The sequence below is a fragment of the Oncorhynchus gorbuscha genome, linkage group LG07, assembly GCF_021184085.1.
Source record: "Oncorhynchus gorbuscha isolate QuinsamMale2020 ecotype Even-year linkage group LG07, OgorEven_v1.0, whole genome shotgun sequence".
Lineage (NCBI taxonomy): Eukaryota > Metazoa > Chordata > Actinopteri > Salmoniformes > Salmonidae > Oncorhynchus > Oncorhynchus gorbuscha.
Window position 1 is genome coordinate 51,010,824 of NC_060179.1, and position 20,803 is coordinate 51,031,626.

Below are 20,803 nucleotides of genomic sequence, written 5' to 3' on the forward strand. Positions count from 1 at the left end.
TCAGCTCAGTCAAAACTGTTCGCTGCTCTGGCTCCCCAATGGTGGAACAAACTCCCTCACGACGCCAGGACAGCGGAGTCAATCACCACCTTCCGGAGACACCTGAAACCCCACCTCTTTAAGGAACACCTAGGATAGGATAAAGTAATCCTTCTCACCCCCTCCCCCCCCTTAAAATATTTAGATGCACTATTGTAAAGTGGTTGTTCCACTGGATGTCATAAGGTGAATGCACCAATTTGTAAGTCGCTCTGGATAAGAGCGTCTGCTAAATGACTTAAATGTAAATGTAATGCTTGGGATCATTGTCCATTTGGAAGACCCATTTGCGACCAAGCTTTAACTTCCGGACTCACGTCTTGAGATGTTGCTTCAATATATCCACATCATTTTCCATTTTCATGATGCCATCTATTTTGTGAAGTGCACCAGCCCCTCCTGAAGCAATGCACCCCTACAACATGATGCTGCCACCCCTGTGCTTCACGGTTGGGATGGTGTTCTTTGGCTTGCAAGCCTCGTTTTACTGTGGATATAGATACTTTTGTACCGGTTTCCTCCACCATTATCCACAATGTCCTTTGCTGTTGTTCTGGGATTGATTTGTACTTTTTACGTTAATCTCTAGGAGACAGAACACGTCTCCATCCTGAGCGATATGACGGCTGCATGGTCCCATAATGTTTATACTTGCGCACTATTGTTTGTACAGATGAATGTGGTGACTTCAAGCATTTGGAAATTGCAACCAAGGATGAACCAGACTTGTGGAGGTCAACTATTTTTTCTAAGGTCTTGGCTGATTTCTTTGAATTTCCCATGATGTCAAGCAAAGAGGCACTGAGTTTGAAGGTAGGCCTTGAAATATATCCACAGGTACACTCCATTTGACTCAAATGATCTCAATTAGCATATCACTAGCTTCTTAAGCCATTACATACTTTTCTGGAATTTTCCAAGCTGTTAAAAGGCACAGTCAACTTAGTGTATGTAAACTTCTGACCCACTGGAATTGTGATACAGTTGTTGGAAAAATGACTTGTGTCATGCACAAAGAAGTTGTCCTAACTGAATTGCCAAAACTATGGTTTGTTAACAAGAAATTTGTGGAGTAGTTGAAAACTTCCGACTTCAACTGTGTGCTTGTGCGCGCGCACACACACACTGTCATATAGACTCAAGTGAAATGTGAACTCATTGTAAGAAACTTTTTAATCCAAGAATCCATTCATGTGAAGCCACTACAAATAACTTTAAAGAAATTCCTTAATTTCTAATTCCAATTTGCACCCCATGAAGGATTGCAATATCGGCTATAGCATCTAGTAAGATCATCATTGATTCAATTTCAACCTTGTGTGAAGAAAGAGATGAACAAAAACCTCAGTTCTTCCTTCACTATGGTTCACACTTTCCTATCTTATCTTTTCTATCTCATTTAGTTCTTGTTCAAGTTTCTTCTACTAAGGAATGTTTAGCATTGTTTAGCATTTTATTGACAGCTATATATCTGGGTCTGATGCAGAAGCTTCAGAAGCACCGTTTCTCCTGAAAGACGGGCATACCATTCATGACACCTGAATCAATAAGCAACTTGGCACGCTCGTTACCTGTAGCTAATTACCACATCCATCTCTCCCAGTGTCAAAGCACTCTTCCTCCTCTCTCTCCCGCTCCTCTCTCTCTCTTGCTGAGTACACAGAGGACCAACACCCGGACAGCTGATGAAACTGAGGAGATATTCTGTCTGCAATAATGCCCTTTCGTGGGAAAAAAACAGATTCTGAGTGGCTGTGCTCCTGCCCAGTCATGTGAAATCCATAGTTTAGGGCCTAATGAATTAATTTCAATTGACTGATTTCCTTATATGAACTGTAACTCAGTAAAATGGTTGAATTGTTGCATGTTGCGTTTATATTTCTGTTCAGTATGTGTGTGTATATATATCATTTGTTTTTCTACAGGACAATGACCAAACACACCTCCAGGCTATTTTACCAAAAAGGGGAGTGATCGAGTGTTGCATCAGATGACATGTGCCCCCTTCCGGTACCAGAGGTACCATGAAGGAATAAGTGAAGTAAGTGAAGTTCTGATGACTCAGAACCATGTCTAAACCCATTGTCTGAAGAGAGTCGGCTGGTGACCAATCCTGTTCTTGCCATGAGTTTGATCCTCAGCTATTGCTTATGTTCCCAGAGTAATCGGCATAATGCCACCGTTGAGACAGACACTCCCAAGCAACACACTCCTGTCAGCAGCCTTTGCTTCTTATTTTTTCTCTGCTCTCCCCAAGTATGGCTGATTCCAAACTCGAAGTCCTCCGGTCCTGACTTCAGAGTCTTGAAAAGCTATTTTCATATTGTCGGCATGATGCGTTGATAATGAAGTGGACTGGGCTTTTGCTGGTTGGTTCTCCTCCGGGTCTTTCTCACTCAAACACCCACAGTCATATCCACACGCATCCCCCGAGCACCGGCCCCTTCCATTACATCTGTTTCAAATCCAAACAAGGAGAGGTCTCAACACCCCAGGAAGAAAAAACATTTGAGAGAACCAATCAATGCATCCGCTTCATTTCTGAGCGACTATTGCATTAACCAATGGCCTCCTTTCCAGACCAGCTAGTTACAGCTCTTCCTTGCTGTGTGGTCATGTGGGTCGCGTCAGCAAGGCTAGCTCTTCCCTAGTAAAAGGTGGAATGAATGTCTTTGATCAAGCTATTGGGGAGTAGTGCATTGTGGGGCTTTGTGAACTGAACTGAACAGCACACACACAGCTCTGTGCTGACATTTCTTACAATACATTTTGGAGCAAAATGCTCCCAAATTAAAATTCCAGGTAGCACAGTAAAATATTTAGGAGCGTGTGCGACCAAAATGTTAGCACTGTAGAGCCATTACTCACACTCCCTGCTGGATCTGGAGGAAAGTGCCAGGGCCTATAGGGATGTGTTTGTGACGTATTCCAGAGGACGTGTGAATTTGAGGCAGTGTTTATTTTCGGTCCTCTGTCCCTTTTCGTTATTTGTGTTATTGCATAACATTCATGCCAAATGTTGCTTAGGGAATGGGGGTCACCTTTATCATTGCACAACAGTCCTATTCCAAAAGACTGAGATCCCCCGAGGACTTTCTCTGTTAGCTTTTTTATTTATTTTGAGGCCAACTGAACTTCCCCACTCCGAGCAGAAGCCGACTGCACACAGCAAATAATAGTGCCTGCTAACTGTTACTTCCTTTTTGCTTCGCCCTCAGGTGATGTTGGCGGCGTCCTATTGGTCGTTGCTGGCACTGGCGATAGACATGGCAGAGGATTTGGGAAAGTATGGCTCGTTTGCGTTCGTCCCTGTGGCGGTGGGCTTTGCCCTCGGCGCGGCCTTCGTCTACCTGGCTGACCTCATTATGCCTGCTCTGGTGAGTCTTGTTGGTGCTGCAGCCTCCCGGAAATGAACTTAATTCACACATACAGTACATACCACTCTGACATGTCAAACACAATAGCCAAAGAGGTTGGCCTCTATACATTGTTTGCTCATACACCACAGGTAATATCAATCAATCAAGCTTGATTTATATAAGCACATTTCTTAGAACAAATGCAATTTACAATTTAAAGTGCTTGACAAATGAAATGTAGGTCTACCTGTTGGAAATTCGATAAAGGCGGGAAATAAATCAGGACAGGATGAGGGTTGGATAGAGGGTGAGAGGGTTGGATAGAGGGTGAGAGGGTTGGATAGAGGGCAAATTAGATTATATGATATTGTTACATACAGTGGTTTTATTCTGTACTAGCGCAGTGGACTATCACTGGTAAATGTATCAAAAAGGTAAGTAGGATGGTGCAATGAGGCCAATCTTGTAACCTAAACCATTTGCAATTGGTGATCAATTGATGTACTGTCAGCTAAAAAAGTAGGAAAAGTAGGCTATTCCTTAAACATCATCCTAACACCCTACATACATCTTTTCACAGCGATTACAGGCTTTAACACAAATCATTACGGTTGTCCCCACCATCCTCTTCCTCCTCTCCTCCATCTCTATCCCACTATATCTCCTGCTCCTCTCCCCTGGTTTCCCCAGTGATGACAGTGGGAGGACGGAGCAGATTGGAATCGGGGGGGAGACGTAGGGGTCTTGGCTGTGGGCTGGGGTGCCCCTCTGGGGGGTCGGACCAGGCTGTTTGGACAGCTGCTGGTGTCAATTTTACTGGCTCCTGGGCAAACACTGGGCCCTGAATGATAGCAGGAGAGAGGGGGAGTGCAGGTGGGTGGTGGAGGCAGTGCCAGCCTAGCAGCAGCAGCACCGGGTCCGTCGACCCCCGTTCTGACCCCCCTCAACCTGGTGATAAGGCTGCCTTGTACCTGGAAGTCTCTGTATCTGCATCGATCTCTCTCTCTCTCTTTCTCTTCCCTATCAACACTACTGTTTTCCCCAGTCACAGTCTTTTGTGCGCCAGCAGCGTTTCTAGGATAAGGGAAAACAAACGTCAGGTGGTTGGGTGACTGCGGAGCAAGCTGTTGCAGGATTAAGTGTCATAGGACCATGAACTGTATCTCTGTATGTGGGAGCAAGGGCTTTGTCAGCGAGATGATACTGACTTAACTGGACCTGGTCAAACACTTTCAAACAAAGCCACAGCTTTGCACAAGGTACAAGTCGGGTAACAGGATGTTGCCCCACGCAATGGGAGTGTTGCATCGTGGGAGATAACATTAGCTCCCATCCATAGCTTCCTGTGGCACACAGCCAAGGGCCAAGTGTGCACAATGCCAACGTGTTCGGCCCTATTTTGATTTGTTTATCACCTTTTTTGGTTAATACATGATTCTATATGTGTTATTTCATAGTTGTGATGTCTTCACCTTTATTCTACAATGTAGAAAATAGTAATAATAAAGAAAAACCCTTGAAGGAGTAGGTGTGTTCAAACTTTTGACTGGTCCCCAAAAATATATGGGGGATTGGAAATGATGCAGTCAATGACATTGATGGAAGCAAAAATCTATCTGCAGTATTAAAGGTGATTTACCCCTTTAAAAAAATATATATGTATCCACTACAGTAACAAGATCATCCACATGTATTGATCACATTCTTTATAATACTGTAGAACCTTGTTCTAAAGCTGTTTTCCGTACCCATTGGATGCAGTGATCACAATATAGTGGCAATATCCAGGATTTCCAAAGTTCCAGAAGCTTGGCCTAAAATGGTATATGCTGTGACTCTTAAGTGGATGATGTTATGAATATTTGTTGGTCTGATGTGATTAATAAGGAGCATCCAGATGCTGCACTTGATGAATTTAGGAAATTACTTTCAATTATTGAGGATACAATCTTCCCAGCAGAGTCATTAGATCATTTATTTTGGTACTGTCCATATGTAGCTCGTTTTTAGTCACAGGTCCAGGAATGGCTGAAGAATTGCAACATTTACCTAGAACTAACGCTGCAGATAGCAATACTGGGTGATTTGAAAAGTCATAGTCAATCAATCGATAATATAATTGTTTAGCAACATTTTTTATCTGTAATTTACAATCTGTAGAAGCTATGAGAATTGAAAGGTTCAGTACTTTTGTGAAGCATCACATCACAGTTGAAAATATATGGCAAATAGAAATCCAAAATGGATGGTGTTAAGAGATAGATTGGAGAGGTTGAAGGGGAATGAAGGGTGGGACTAATAACAACAAGATAACCAATGTAAAACATACAGGGTCCGTAAAATGTATATGGGTTCTGAAATGTTGTGAAATCGCACAGTTACAAATAGAAATCAAACTGGATGGACATTAGAAATAGAGGACATACTAAATATATGTATTACAAAATAGATTGTGTCTGTAAAATGTGTATAATCTGAAGGTAGAAGCCTAAGGTGCTATTGTTTATTCAAATTGGGAGAGGGGTGATAGGGTTTTCAGTGTATGTGTATGTGTATGTATGTATGTATGTAATGTATGTTGTATGTATGTATGTATGTATGTATGTATGTATGTATGTATGTATGGTATGTATGTATGTATGTATGTATGTATGTATGTATGTATGTATGTATGTGTGTGTGTGTGTGTGTGTGTGTGTGTGTGTGTGTGTGTGTGTGTGTGTGTGTGTGTGTGTGTGTGTGTGTGTGTGTGTGTGTGTGTGTGTGTGTGTGTGTGTGTGTGTGTGTGTGTGTGTGTGTGTGTGTGTGTGTGTGTGTGTGTGTGTGTGTGTGTGTGTGTGTGTGTGTATGTATATTTTTTATATACCTTTATTTATTTATTTAATTATATACAGTTGAAGCCGGAAGTTTACATACACTTAAGTGGTAATTAAAACTCGTTTTTCAACCACTCCAGAACTATAGTTTGATAAAAAGACATTTGTGGAAAGTCGGTTACGACATCTACTTTGTGCATGACACAAGTAATTTTTCCAAAAGTTGTTTACAGACCGAGTGAATTATAAGGGAAATAATCTATCAAAATTCCAGTGGGTCAGAAGTTTACATACACTAAATTGACTGTGCCTTTAAACAGCTGGAACAGTTCCAGAAAATGATTTCATGGCTTTAGAAGCTTCTGATAGGCTAATTGACATCATTTGAATCAATTGGAGGTGTACCTGTGGATGTATTTCAAGGCCTACCTTCAAACTCAGTGCCAATGACTGCATTGTCGGAACTAGAAGCACAAGCATTTCGCTACACTCGCATTAACATCTGCTAACCATGTGTATGTGGCAAATAAAATTTGATTTTATTTGATTTCTTTGCTTGACATCATGGGAAAATCAAAAGAAATCGGCCAAGACCTCAGAAAAAGTCTGGTTCATCCTTGGGAGCAGTTTCCAAACGCCTGAAGGTACCACCTTCATCTGTACAAACAATAGTATGCAAGTATAAACACCATGGGACCACTCAGCTGTCATACCGCTCAGGAAGGTGACGTGTTCTGTCTCCTAGAGCTGAACGTACTTTGGTGGGAAAAGTGCAAATCAATCACAGAACAACAGCAAAAGGACCTTGTGAAGATGCTGGAGGAAACGGGTACAAAAGTATATATCCACCGTAAAACAAGTCCTATATCGATATAACCTGAAAGGCCGCTCAGCAAGGAAGAAGCCACTGCCCCAAAACTGCCATTAAAAAGCCAGACTACGGTTTGCAACTGCACATGGGGACAAAGATCGTACAATTTAGAGAAATATCCTCTGGTCTGATGAAACAAAATAGAACTGTTTGACCATAATGACCATTGTTTGGAGGAAAAAGGGGGAGGCTTGCAAGCCGAAGAACACCATACCAACCGTGAAGCACGGGGGTGGCAGCATCATGTTGCGGGGGTGCTTTGCTGCAGGAGGGACAATTATGTGGATATATTGAAGCAACATCTCAAGATATCAGTCAGGAAGTTAAAGCTTGGTCGCAAATGGCTCTTCCAAATGGACAATTACCCCAAGAATTATTCCAAAATTGTGGCAAAATAGCTTAAGGACAACAAAGTCAAGGTATTGAATTGGCCATCACAAAGCCCTGACATCAATCTCATAGAATATTTGTGGGCAGAACTGGGACAGCATGTGTGAGCAAGGATGACTACAAACCTGACTCAGTTACACCAGCTCTGTCAGGAGGAATGGGCCTAAATTCACCCAATTTATTGTGGGAAGCTTGTGGAAGGGTACCCGAAATGTTTGACCCAAGTTAAACAATTTAAAGGCAATGCTACCAAATACTAATTGAATGTATGTAAACTTCTGACCCACTGTGAATGTGGTGAAATAAATCATTCTCTACTATTTTTCTGAAATTTCACATTCTTAAAATAAAGTGGAAATCCTAATTGACCTAAAACAGGGGATTTTTACTGGGATTAAATGTCAGGAAATGTGAAAAACTGAGTTTAAATGTATTTGGCTAAGGTGTATGTAAACTTCCGACTTCAACTTTATATGGATATATATATATATTTACCCCCAAAATATGGGGGATTGGAAATGAATTACATTGATGGAAGCAGCAATCTATCCACAATATTAAAGCTTATCCACCCCTTAAAATTACAATAATATTTAACGCTTGTCCAAAAGGACCTCATTACTTTTTCTCTGCACTTCTTCTCGGCCAAGTCTTCTGCTTTCCACTTTTGACTTTCCCTGTACTTCCCGATGGCTAATAACACAACCCCATCTCTAACTGAGAGGCAGGGGTGTCTTAAAAAATATGTGTCAGAAAATGTATGTTTGTAAGGAGGAGAGGAACACCTCATTAACCTCCCCTCTCTCCTTGTCACACCATCAGATTTCCCCTGAAACTGGAATCTGTTCCCCCTCTTCTCTCTTGTGGCTAGCAATTATGCTAATTTGCCTTCAAGACTCCTCAACTAGTGGGGTGTAACTTATTTTTGGCGACATTTTAATTTGTCACCTTTTAGAAAGTGTCTTGTACTTTCTACTTGGTATCTGTTGATAATTGGTCAAGTTCTCGTGTAAGACTTTCCAGTATTATTTCTTACCTCACTGAAAGTCTAAAAGTATTGGGCATGGGCAATGGCGCGGCCTCTAACCGGAGATTTGAAAGGCTCGCAGAGACAAAATGTTGCTCTTTAAAAGCTAATTTAATTCAATTCTACACATTTTGCCAGAGGCAGTATGAAAAATGTAGTTAAAACAATTTTTCTGCAATTGTACACTTTTTGCCATAGCATAAAAACACAGCATAAGCAATCTGACATTCTATAAAGAAATCTTACATTTATTGAATTTTAGATTCTCGCTGACTGTCTCGTTTTAATTTTGGTAATTTTTTTTTTGTCCAAAAATATATAGCTCCATTATCTTTCCTACATACTTTTTTATCTGGTTTTAATCATTTAAGTTTACGCTAAAAACGTTTTGGCTGTAAAATACAGCTATTAATGCTCTCAATGTTTTAGTAGGTAGGCCTACTTCCTCTTATCAAAGTTCTGCGTGTACACACACACACAGGCACATTCTAAATTAGTGTTCTCCCAATTTCTGATTGGAATGTTGACTCCATTTAGGTTTTGGCAAGTCGGTTAGGTCTAGAGGTCGACCGATTAATCGGAATGGCCGATTTAAATTAGGACCGATTTCAAGTTTTCATAACAATCGTAAATCGTTATTTTTGGACACCGATTTAAACTTTTTATTTATTTTATTTTTACACATTTATTTAATCTTTATTTAACTAGGCAAGTCAGTTAAGAACACATTCTTATTTTCAATGACGGCCTAGGAACGGTGGGTTAACTGCCATGTTCAGGGGCAGAACGACAGATTTTCACCTTGAATCCCCCGAGCTGACAATCTTGCTACCTTAAAGTTAACTAGTCCAACGCTCTAAACACCTGCCTCTCATTGCACTCCACGAGGAGACAGCCTGTTATGCAAATGCAGTAAACCAAGGTAAGTTGCTAGCTAGCATTAAACTTGTCTTATAAAAAACAATCAATCAATCATAATCACTAGTTAACTACACATGGTGATGATATTACTAGTTTATCTAGCGTGTTCTGCGTTGCATTCTAATTGATGTGGTGCGTATCGTTACTCCAATGTATACCGAACCATGAACATCAATGCCTTTCTTAAAATCAATACACAGAAGTATATATTTTTAAACCTGCATATTTAGCTAAAAGAAATCCAGGTTAGCAGGCAATATTAACCAGGTGAAATTGTGTCACTTCTCTTGTGTTCATTGCAGAGTCAGTGTATATGCAAAAGTTTGGGACGCCTAATTTGCCAGAATTTTAGGTAATTATGACATAACATTGAAGGTTGGGCAATGTAACAGAAATATTTAGACTAATGGATGCCACCCCTTAGATAAAATACGGAACGGTTCCGTATTTCACTGAAAGAATAAACGTCTTGTTTTCGATGATAGTTTCCGGGTTCGACCATATTAATAACCTCAGGCTCGTATTTCTGTGTGTTATCATGTTATAATTAAGTCTATGATTTGATATTTGATTGAGCAGTCTGACTGAGCGGTGGTAGGCAGCAGCAGGCACTAAACATTTATTCAAACAGCACTTTTGTGCGTTTTGCCAGTAGCTCTTCATTGTGCGTCAAGCATTGCGCTGTTTATGACTTCAAGCCTATCAACTCCCGAGATTAGGCTGGTGTAACCAATGTGAAATGGCTAGCTAGTTAGCGGGGTGCGAGCTAATAGCGTTTAAAACGTCACACGCTCTGAGACGTGGAGTGGTTGTTCCCCTTGCTCTGCATGGGTAATGCTGCTTTGAGGGTGGCTGTTGTCGTTGTGTTCCTGGTTCGAGCCCAGGGAGGAGCAAGGAGAGGGACGGAAGCTATACTGTTACACTGGCAATACTAAAGTGCCTATAAGAACATCCAATAGTCAAAGGTTAATGAAATACAAATGGTATAGAGAGAAATACAGTGGGGCAAAATTGTTTAGTCAGCCACCAATTTTGCAAGTTCTCCCACTTAAAAAGATGAGGCCTGTCATTTTCATCATAGGTACACTTCAACTATGACAGACAAAATGAAAAAAAATCCAGAAAATCACATTGTAGGATTTTTAATGAATTTATTTGCAAATTATGGTGGAAAATAAGTATTGTAGTTCGAATTTTAATTACATTTTAGAATTAAGCTGTAACATAGCAAAATGTATAGAAAGTCAAGGGGTCTGAATACTTTCCAGATGCACTGTAGAAATATCTCATTTAGGTAAGTATTCACACCCCTTTTCAGCTCAGGTGCATCCAATTTCCTTTGATCATCCTTGAGATTTCACTACAGCTTGATTGTGGCCAATTGAATAGTTTGGACATAATTTAGAAAGAAGCACACCTGTCTATATAAGGTTCCACAGTTGACAGTGCATGTCAGAGCAGAAACTATGCCATGAAGTCCAAGGAACCTTCTGCAGCTCTCAAATGTAGAATTGTGATGAGGGGGAAGCGTATAAAACAATGTTTAGAGTGTTGTACGTTTCCCCTGAGAACAGGGGTCTCCATCATTGGGAAATGCAAAAAATATGGAACTACCCAGACTCTGCATGGAGGTGACCGTCCAACCAAACTGAGCAACCGGGCAAGAAGTACCAAGAAGCCATTGACCACTCAGACAGAAGTACGGCATTTCTTGGATGAATCTCTACAGCACTTCACCAATCTGGGCTTTATGGCAGAGTGGCCAGACGGAAGACAGTCCTGAGAAAAAGGCACATGACGCCATGCCTGAGGTTTGCAAAAAGGCACGTGAAAGACTGAGCATAAGACAAAATATTCTGTGGTCTGATGAGATGAAAATGTATCTATTTGGCCTGAATGCAAAGCTTCATGTCTGGAGAAAATCAGGCAGAGCTCATTTCCCAGCGAACACCATCCCTACCGTGAAGCATGGTGATGGCACGTAATGCAACAATATTCCATTTTTGGCCGCTACCGATATCCAATATTTTCCTTGCCAAAAAAACGATAATGATAACTGATATTTAACATTTTTGAGGCCTTTTAAGCATTCTACTACATTTAAATAGTTAACACACACACGGACGCAGCGGTCTAAGGCACTGCATTTCAGTGCAAGAGGTGTCACCGTAGTCCCTGGTTTGAATCCAGGCTGTATCACTTCCGGCTGTAATTGGAAGTCACATAGGGCAGCGCACAATTGACCCAGCGCTGTCCAGGTTTGGCTGGGTAGGCCGTCATTGTAAATAATTATTTGTTCTTAACTGACTTGCCAAGTTAAATAAAGGACACACACACACACACACACACACACACACACACACACACACACACACACACACACACACACACACACACACACACACACACACACACACACACACACACACACACACACACACACACACACACACACACACACACACACACACACACACACACACACACACACACACACACACACACACACACACACACACACACACACACACACCACTGAACCCAAAAGTTATTTTGTTGGCATTTAAGTATGTCCCCATTACCAGTAAAACATAATCAAAACCTATTTCTTCCACTTACTTGCTGTGATGTTTTGTTGTTCATTTGTTCAGTCGTTGCATTGTCAACCAGGATTTCATTGTGTCAAGTTTCAGCTCTCTGTCCATGGCCTCTCTTCCTCGGTGCGCACTTTCGCTGTGTCCGTTTCCATCTTGTCCAGCTGCATCCGTTTCTTGTCTGCATCGAAGTAGCAGTCCTTGTACATGGCGTCGAGCATGGTGGCGACACAGTAAAGAGAGAATGCCACCATATCGCTTGTTCACAGCCTGTGTCTGCAGTTTTGTTGAGCAGGCGTTTCAATGCCATGACAGAGGATATCACGTCTGGTGCAGTTGCTGAGCTTATTTCTCGAGTCAGTTGTTTGAATAGAGCTGGCTAGTGTGTTCATGTTTCCAAGTTTCAAACATGTTCTGAAATGGCAGCAGCGGTATGACAACCAGCACATTCATGAGCATGAAATACAACTTGCCTCTGTATCGAAACCCACTGTGCTGTCAGACTCAGCATGCTCATGGGGTTGATATTGATGGTTCAACTGTCAGTCATGAAGCTAATCGCAGTGACGCTATTACTGTGTGACTGTGGTAGGGCAACATCTGAAAAATAACGCACTTGGTAGTGTGCACCAGTGTTCGACCAGTCGGCGAAAGCAAACATCACCCACGACAGAGAACGGTTGATTGTCAAGGGCAATGAATTCCATTGTCTTGGTTTTAATGGATTTCGCCCTAGAGTCGTCTCGCTGAAATGTTCTTACTCTTTCAAATGACTGTTCGACTTGTTGGCTGCTTGAACCACACAGCAGACATTGTGGGCTTGGTTAGGAATACTGTTCTGCACGTGTAGTGCAACATCTTACGTGGTGTCATTATGTTATATAGGTATGCATGTCAGCTTTGACATCGGTTTTACACATCGGCGTTAAACTAGACATCGGGTCGATGTTGTCATTTTTAGCTAATATCTGCCAATTCCGATTTCTTCACCGATATATCGTGCATCCCTAGTGGTGGCAGCATCATGCTATGGGGATGCTTTTTAGTGGCAGGGGCTGGGTGACTTGAAGAAAGAGGGAACAATGAATGGAGCCAAATACAGGCAAATCCTTGATGAGAAGCTACGTACAAACGACCTTAGACTGGGGCGAAGATTTATGTTCCAACAGGACAATGACCCCAAGCATATAGCCAATGCAATGCTGGAATGGCTTCAGAACAAGATTGAGACAGTCCTTGAGTGGCTCAGACTTGAATCCCATTGAAAATATGTGTAAAGACTTCAAGATTGCTGTTCACTGCCACTCCCCATCTACATTAGCAGAGCTTGAGAAAATCTGCAAGGAGGAATGGGAGCAAATCCTCAAATCCAGATGTGCAAAGCTGATACAGACATGCCCATCATGACTCAATGCTGGAATGACAGCCAAAGGTGCTTCAAGAAAGTATTGACTCAGGGGTGTGAATACTTATGTGAATTAGATTTCTCTATTTCATTTTCAATAAATGTGCAAATATGTCTAAAAACATGTTTTCACTTTGTGGTTATGGGTTATTGTGTATAGATGGGTGAGAATTTGGGCTGTAATAGCAAAATGTGGAATAAGTCAAGGGGTATGTATACTTTCTGAAGGCACTATGGAGATACCACAGTTAATGGCATGGCTTTAGGTTTTGGTCCAAAATGATTTGTAGTTCTCGAAGTGAATTGTTTTCAGTTGTCCAGCTGTCAGATCTTCTCTCTCATTTACCAGGCAGCACCAAGCTGTATGTGGGTTGCCGTCTCCACGGGGCCCTGTCTTTAAGCATTAAGGGGCCACAGTGGGCTAATCCAGTGTGTGTCTGTGAGGAGCGGCTCTAGGAAGAGCCCAGGTGAGATGCTTAACTAATTGGCCCGGGGCGGTTAGATTGCCTCAGCCTACCCGGCCCCCGCTGTGTGTCAGGATTTAGGATGTGAGATACAGCATTAATGATGGCCCCGTCGGCCGGCATTAGAACCAGCCTCCTGCGCCGCTGTCGTTAAAAACACCAGGAGTCCACTGCCCTGCATCGTCTTCTGTTTGTCTCGATACTAACAGGAGAACCTCCTTATAAAGTTCAGCTGCCCCCTCGCAAGGAAAGAGAAGCAAGCCACCAAGGGCTTTCATCTCAAAAGAGTGGAAGTGAAGAGAGGAAGAGATGACGAGAGAGAGAGAAACAGAGAAAGGTCCCATGTGACTCAGTTGGTAGAGCATGGAGCTTAGGGCTGGCACAATTACCGTACGATGCCTTCAAAAAATATTCAGATCCCTTGACTTTTACAGCCTTATTCTAAAATTGATTTAAAAATTATCCTCTACAATCTCCACACAATTATCGATAATTAAAATGTATTGAAAATAAAAAACAGATGCCTTATTTACATTAGTATTCAGACTCTTTGCTATGAGACTTGAAATTGATCTCATGTGCATCCTGTTTCCATTGATCATCCTGATGTTTCTACAACTTGACTTGAGTCCACTTGTGTTAAATTCAATTGAATGGACATGATTTAGAAAGGCACACAATTAACAGTGCATGCCAGAGCAACAACCAGGCCATGCGGTCGAAGGAACTGTCCGTAGAGCTCCGAGACAGGATTGTGTCAATCTGCACAGATCTGGCTAAGGGTTCAAAAACAATTCTGCAGCATTGAAGGTCCCCAAGAACACAGTGTCCTCCATCATTCTTAAATGGAAGAAGTTTGGAACCACCAAGACTCTTCGTAGAGCTGACCGCCCGGCCAAACTGAGAAATTTGGGGAGAAGGGCCTTGGTCAGGGAGGTGACCAAGAACCCGACAGCGCTCCAGAGTTCTTCTGTGGAGATGGGAGAACCTTCCAGAAAGACAACCATCTCTGCAGCGCTCCTCCAATCAGGCCTTTATGATAGAGTGGCCAGACAGAAGCCATTCCCCAATAAAAGGCACATGACAGCCCACTTGGAGTTTGCCAAAGGCACTTTAAGACTCTCAGACCATGATGAAACTAAGATTTAATGCCAAGGATCACTTCTGGAGGAAACCTGGCACCATCCCTAGAGTGAAGCATGGTGGTGTCAGCATCATGCTGTGGGGATGTTTTTCAGTGGCAGGGGACTGGGAGACTAGTCAGGATCGAGAGAAAGACATTTTGTTTTTTTTAATTGAATAAATTAGCAAACATTTCTAAAATCCTGTTTTTGCTTTGTCATTATGGGGTATTATGTGTAGATTGATGAGGGAAAAACACAATTTAATCCATTTTAGAATAAGGCTGTAACCTAACAAAATAAAGTCAAGGGGTCTGAATACTTTCTGAAGGCACTGTATATGCCTAACCATGTAACTGATTGTTAGGGATGAACACCATATTGAAAATAAAATAACAGTCAAAAAATGATTTAGAGATTTTTTTTTTTTACGAACAGCTGACTGAAGACTGGACGGCCGGGCATTATGCCTTCATTGACTTGAATGGAAATGCCCATTATATTCAAATATATTTAAACTTCAATTGAGACTTGCTCGGGTGACTTGTGAGAGAGCATGTGCGCTGCGTTTGGCTCGTTCCAGCCAATGGGTGGGGTAGGGGTGAGAGAGGCACAAGGGCTGGTGTGTGTGGCACAGAAGTAGCGAGAGAGTAGCCAAACCGACTCACGCTAGTTAGACGTAGGCAATCTATCATAGCATCTGGTAGTGCCCGTCTTCACTGCATCAACTCATTGTGAAGAGTCAAGCTAGCTAGCTAGCTACCGTAGCCAGCTAAGTTAGCCAGGTAGCTAGCGAGAGTTGCAAAACGAATTGAGGCTATTTTGCTGCGCTTCCTGTACTTGTCTAAAACAACTCATATGAAACAACAGCCTACCTGTTGGTTGACCATTGCACCCTGCTCCTTCTCATTTATCCAACTTAATTATGTTATTTTAAGTCCATTTACATTTTGTACTGATTTATAAATATCACACTTCACTTGCTAAGCATTGGAGCCTCTGACTAGCGCCTCTTTGGTTTATGGATAGTGATAACAAGCTACACTGTGAAACGTGTGTATGCTACCGGTGCATTTATTTTATTTTATGGGAGGCATTCATAACAACTATCATAAAACTATTGTTTTATTAAAATGTTGAATGAAATGGTCTACCCTTATTGTCGATGCAGCAATGTGACATAGATCATTTTATTACATTTTAGACAAAGCCTTTTCATTGTTAAAATAGGCCTATATAACCAAAATAATCAAACACTGACATCCGTTCGGATATTCGGATAACCGTGCTCATCCCTAATGCACTCACTAATGTTAGACTGCGAAATGACTAAAATGTAAAGAATTTGAATGTGACTTAGAATAATGGTATTCTTAAAGTTAGAATGAAAAAAAGTTGGGTACAAACTCTTGGTAAAAAAGCTGTTTGTGACGTAAGAATAGTGATCTTCGAAAGAGGAGATAACTGGTTCGATTCCATCTGCTGTTTTGATGGGGTAGCTTAGGCTCTCGTTTAGGAAGAGGAATAAACTGGTCTATCGCTTTAGGAGTGTTTTAACGAGGGGAAAGCTTCCATGATGCATCATGCTGCAGTGGCGGCGGCGGTCGGTAGCATTGCTGATGGCTTTGTTTATTAATGCCGTGTATACAGAGCTCATTGTGCACACTGAATATCACATAACCTTAAAGCAGGGATCTGCAACACGCCAGCCTGTGTTTTTCCTACCGCCAATGCTCTGAATAGTCATCCACCTTTTTTAAATGTCAGCTCACAAACCCAGTAGCTCCCTAGTTCTCTGCCTAATGTCTAATATGAAGGTGAGGGATGAAGATCACATAAACATTTTTTTTTAACCATTGAGATAGGGTATTCATGGGTTGCATGTTTGTATTGAATGTCCTTTTGAAGACTGACTCCCAACTGATCGTTCTACTCTGCATTCTCAATTACCACTGATTTAAGATTTTGTCATACGATGTCAGGGGGGGGGGCTGTCCTTACCAAGGGGCTAATAGAATGCGTGGTGGCAGGCACTTGACAGGCGCTCATGTTTGACTACGATTACAGCCACAGGTAACCTTGTTAATCCTTGGGCTGAGACCTCGCTCCAGGCCATCACCTGGGGAACAGAACAAACTCCAAGCATCTGACCTGAGATGGACGGCTTTTAATCATTCCTGTTCTCACTTGTTCACTGTCTATCAAGTTGTCTCTTGCTTGCTAACTTGCTCTCTCTTTCTCTCTCTCGCTGATTCTCTGTCAACCTGGTGATGAGTACTGCCTTGTTTTAAGAACACATTGCATCTATAATCAAGGTCGGGCCTCTGTTTCTCTCTCGTCCATCTCTGACACAGTAGATAAGCACCCTAGCTGCTTGTAGTGACTTTGTCTGCTCAGTCAGTCACAAGAAACAGGATTCTTGGATGTTTCAGTCTGTCCTGGGCTGAGACTTTTCTGTCAGGGGGATATCGTTTTCTGCCCTTTAGGTTCCTGCTAAAGACAGGAACATGATACATTTCTCTTGCAGTGAAACTAATTGGTTGGGAGAAAAAGGATACCAGCTATGAAAGTGACTGTAGAAGTGTTTGATACAGGGTGAACTTTGGTTGTAGGTTTCTTATTAAATAAACTCTATAGAAGGCTGTGGGAGGCTTGAGTGGGCAGTTTGTAATCTTCTCAGTACAGAGTTATTTGAAGACATCCGTGGATTGATTGCAGAGTTGTCTGTGACCTCATTTGAGAAATCTGCCAAGCTCTACTGCTACAGCTACAGCAACTCATACCCATACCTTTTACACCAGGGCTCTCCAACCCTGTTCCTGGAGAGCTACCCTCCTCTAGGTTTTCGCTCCAACCCCAGTTGTAACTAACCTGATTTAGCTTATCAACCAGCTAACTGTTAGAATTAGGTGTGCTAGATTAGGGTTGGAGTGAGAATTTACAGAATGGTAGCTCTCCAGGGACAGGGTTAGAGAGCCCTGCTTTACAACCACCTTATTCCATACAGTAGCTATACACAGGGGCGGACTGGGACCAAAACTTAGCCCTGGCATTTCTAACACTCCTGACCATGTTTTCCCTTGTGGCCCCCTCAACGTCCTATTTCTTTCCCCAAGGCCCCCCACACTGGTCCATTGTTTTCCGTGAGGCCCTCATTATTAGCCAGATCCTTTTGTGCAAAAAAACTCAAGTTAGACAGGCCCACTGGGACAAAAATAGACCAGCCCTTCTGGCATTTGCCCCTGGCTATACATGATCCATCTGCATGTATACGTGGAAACCTGACACCATGGAGACCAGATGATTAACTAACTCCTGCATATGTTGGTGTCTGACATAGAATTGTCCATGTTTTTGCCACCTTTAAAACACATACTACCCTATTGCTCCCCCTTTCTGAAATCTTGACCTTGAGGTCCAAAGCATTGCAGTTTTTCATTCTTCCCCTCTAATCAGGGACTGATTCCCGACCTGGGACACCAGGTGAGAGGACTCTCACCCTGGCTAATCAATGAAACCCAGACCCAATCAATGGAACTACCAGGTACAAAAGTAAACCACAGGTACTGAGGACTTTTGAGTAGTCCTGCTCTTGCTTCCTGTGATCATCTTCTGCTTTATGTAATGACAGCCTTCAAATAATGACAGCCACACACAGACTAACGCTGGAGACATGTTTGGTGTTTGTTTGGAACAGAGCCTCAGTACAGCCCCTCAGGCTTCCATCCCTGAGGGGGAGCCTCTCATAACCCTCTCACAGTCCTTTCCTTGTCCCTCATTGATCGACAAAGTGGCATCATCTTCGAAGATCAAAGCACTGTGGCTTTTACCTATAGTCTATAGTTACCAGGGTTTACAAACGGCAGAGAGGCTCAGTCTGTAGGAACAACAGAAGCTCAGGGACAAGGTTCTCAAAGGCACGGACCGGTTAATCAGAATTGACCTAGCTGGCTGTTTGTCATCTCAACTATGGAATTCTCTGTGGCGCTCACACATGTATACGTATGCACAGACACCCACACACCTTGTTCCTACTTATAATCACTTTTTATCTGAGTGGTCTGTTGCATAGAAATCCCTTTTTCTATTAATTCAATAGTAATTCTGTTTTTACAAGCCACTTCACTATGACCAACAGCCCATGGCCATTATAATGGTCTGAGGCACACTGTTATTAGCTCGTCGTACTATGATGGCAACTGCATAATGTCCTGGAGGAGTAACTGGCCATAGGGGGAATGACCTTGCATCTTTGTGTGTCTACTCATGCTTCGGCAATCCATAGGTCCCCTGGCCAGCCTTGGGGTCTATATCGTAACGAGTCGACCCAGGCCCAGCCAATATATGGTTATGCTTGAGATTTTTTTTGATAGAGCAATCTGAGCATGTAAACGACCACTGCTCGGCTACAGGGTGACAGCTAGCGAAGCGGTTAAGAGCGTTGGGCCAGTAACCGAAAGGTCGCTGGTTCGAATTGAGTTCAGGTGCATCCTGTTTCCATTGATAATCATCATTGATCATCATTAACTTGAATTTACCACAGGTGGACACTATTCAATTGATTGGACAAGATTTGTAAAGGCACACACCTGTCTATGTAAGGTCCCAAGGTGCATGTCAGACCAAAAACCAAGCCATGAGGTTGAAGGAATTGTCCGTAGTGCTCCGGGACAGGATTGTGTTGAGGCACAGATCTGGGGAAGGGTACCAAAACATGTCTGTAGCATTGAAGGTCCCCAAGATCACAGTGGCATCCATCAATCTTAAATGGAAGAGGTTTGGAACCACCAAGGCTCCTTCTAGAGCTGTCTGCCTGCCCAAACTGAGAAATCGGTGGAGAAGGCACTTGGTCAAGGAGATGACCAAGAACCCGATGGTCACTCTCACAGAGCTCTAGAGTTCCTCTGTGGAGATGGGAGAACTTTCCAGAAGGACAACCATCTCTGCAGCACTCCACCAATCAGGCCTTTATGGTATAGTGTCCCAGACCGAAGATACTCCTCAGTAAAAGGCACTTGACAGCCCGCTTGGAGTTTGCCAAAAGGCACCTAAATACTCTCAGACCATGACTAACGATTCCCTGGTCTAATGAAACCATTCAAGCCAAGTCTTTGGCTTGAATGCCGAGCTTCAAGTCTGGAGGAAACCTGGTACCATCCCTATGGTGAAGCATGGTGGTTGCAACATCATGCTGTGGGGATATTTTCAGTGGCAGGGACTGGGAGACTGGTCAGGATCGAGGCAAAGATGAATGGAGTAAAGTACAGACAGATCCTTGATAAAAACCTGCTCCAGAGTGCTCAGGATCTTAAACTATGGTGAAGGTTCACCTTCCAACAGGACAACAACCCTAATCACACAGCCAAGACAGCGAAGGAGTGGCTACTGGACAAGTCTCTAAATGTCCTTGAGTGGCCCAGCCAGGGCCCGGACTTGAACCCGATCGAACATCTCTGGAGAGACTTGAAAGGATTTGCAGAGAAGAAGGGGACAAACTCCCCAAACACGGGTGTGCCAAGCTTGTAGCGTCATACCCAAGAAGATTTGATGCTGTAATCGCTGCCAAAGGTGCTTCAACAAAGGGTCTGAATTCTAATGTAAATTTGATATTTCAGTTTTTTATTTGTAATAAATGTGCAACATTTTCTAAAAACCTCTTGCATTGTCATTATGGGGTTTTGTGTGTAGATTGATGAGGGGGGAAAAAACAATAATCCATTTTAGAATAAGACTAACTTAATAAAATGTTGAAAAAGTCAGGGGGTCTGAATACTTTCCAAAGGCACTGTAGACTAC

At 42.5% G+C, this 20,803-nt stretch overlaps 1 protein-coding gene across 1 annotated transcript in view; it reads left to right on the plus strand.

The window, feature by feature from the left end:
• LOC124039981 (zinc transporter ZIP11-like) overlaps positions 1 to 20,803 on the plus strand; it is a 153,249-nt gene that overhangs the window by 13,627 nt on the left and 118,819 nt on the right. The window contains 1 exon segment of the mRNA XM_046356622.1: positions 3,258 to 3,416. Within this exon segment, the coding sequence (XP_046212578.1) occupies positions 3,258 to 3,416 (159 nt within the window).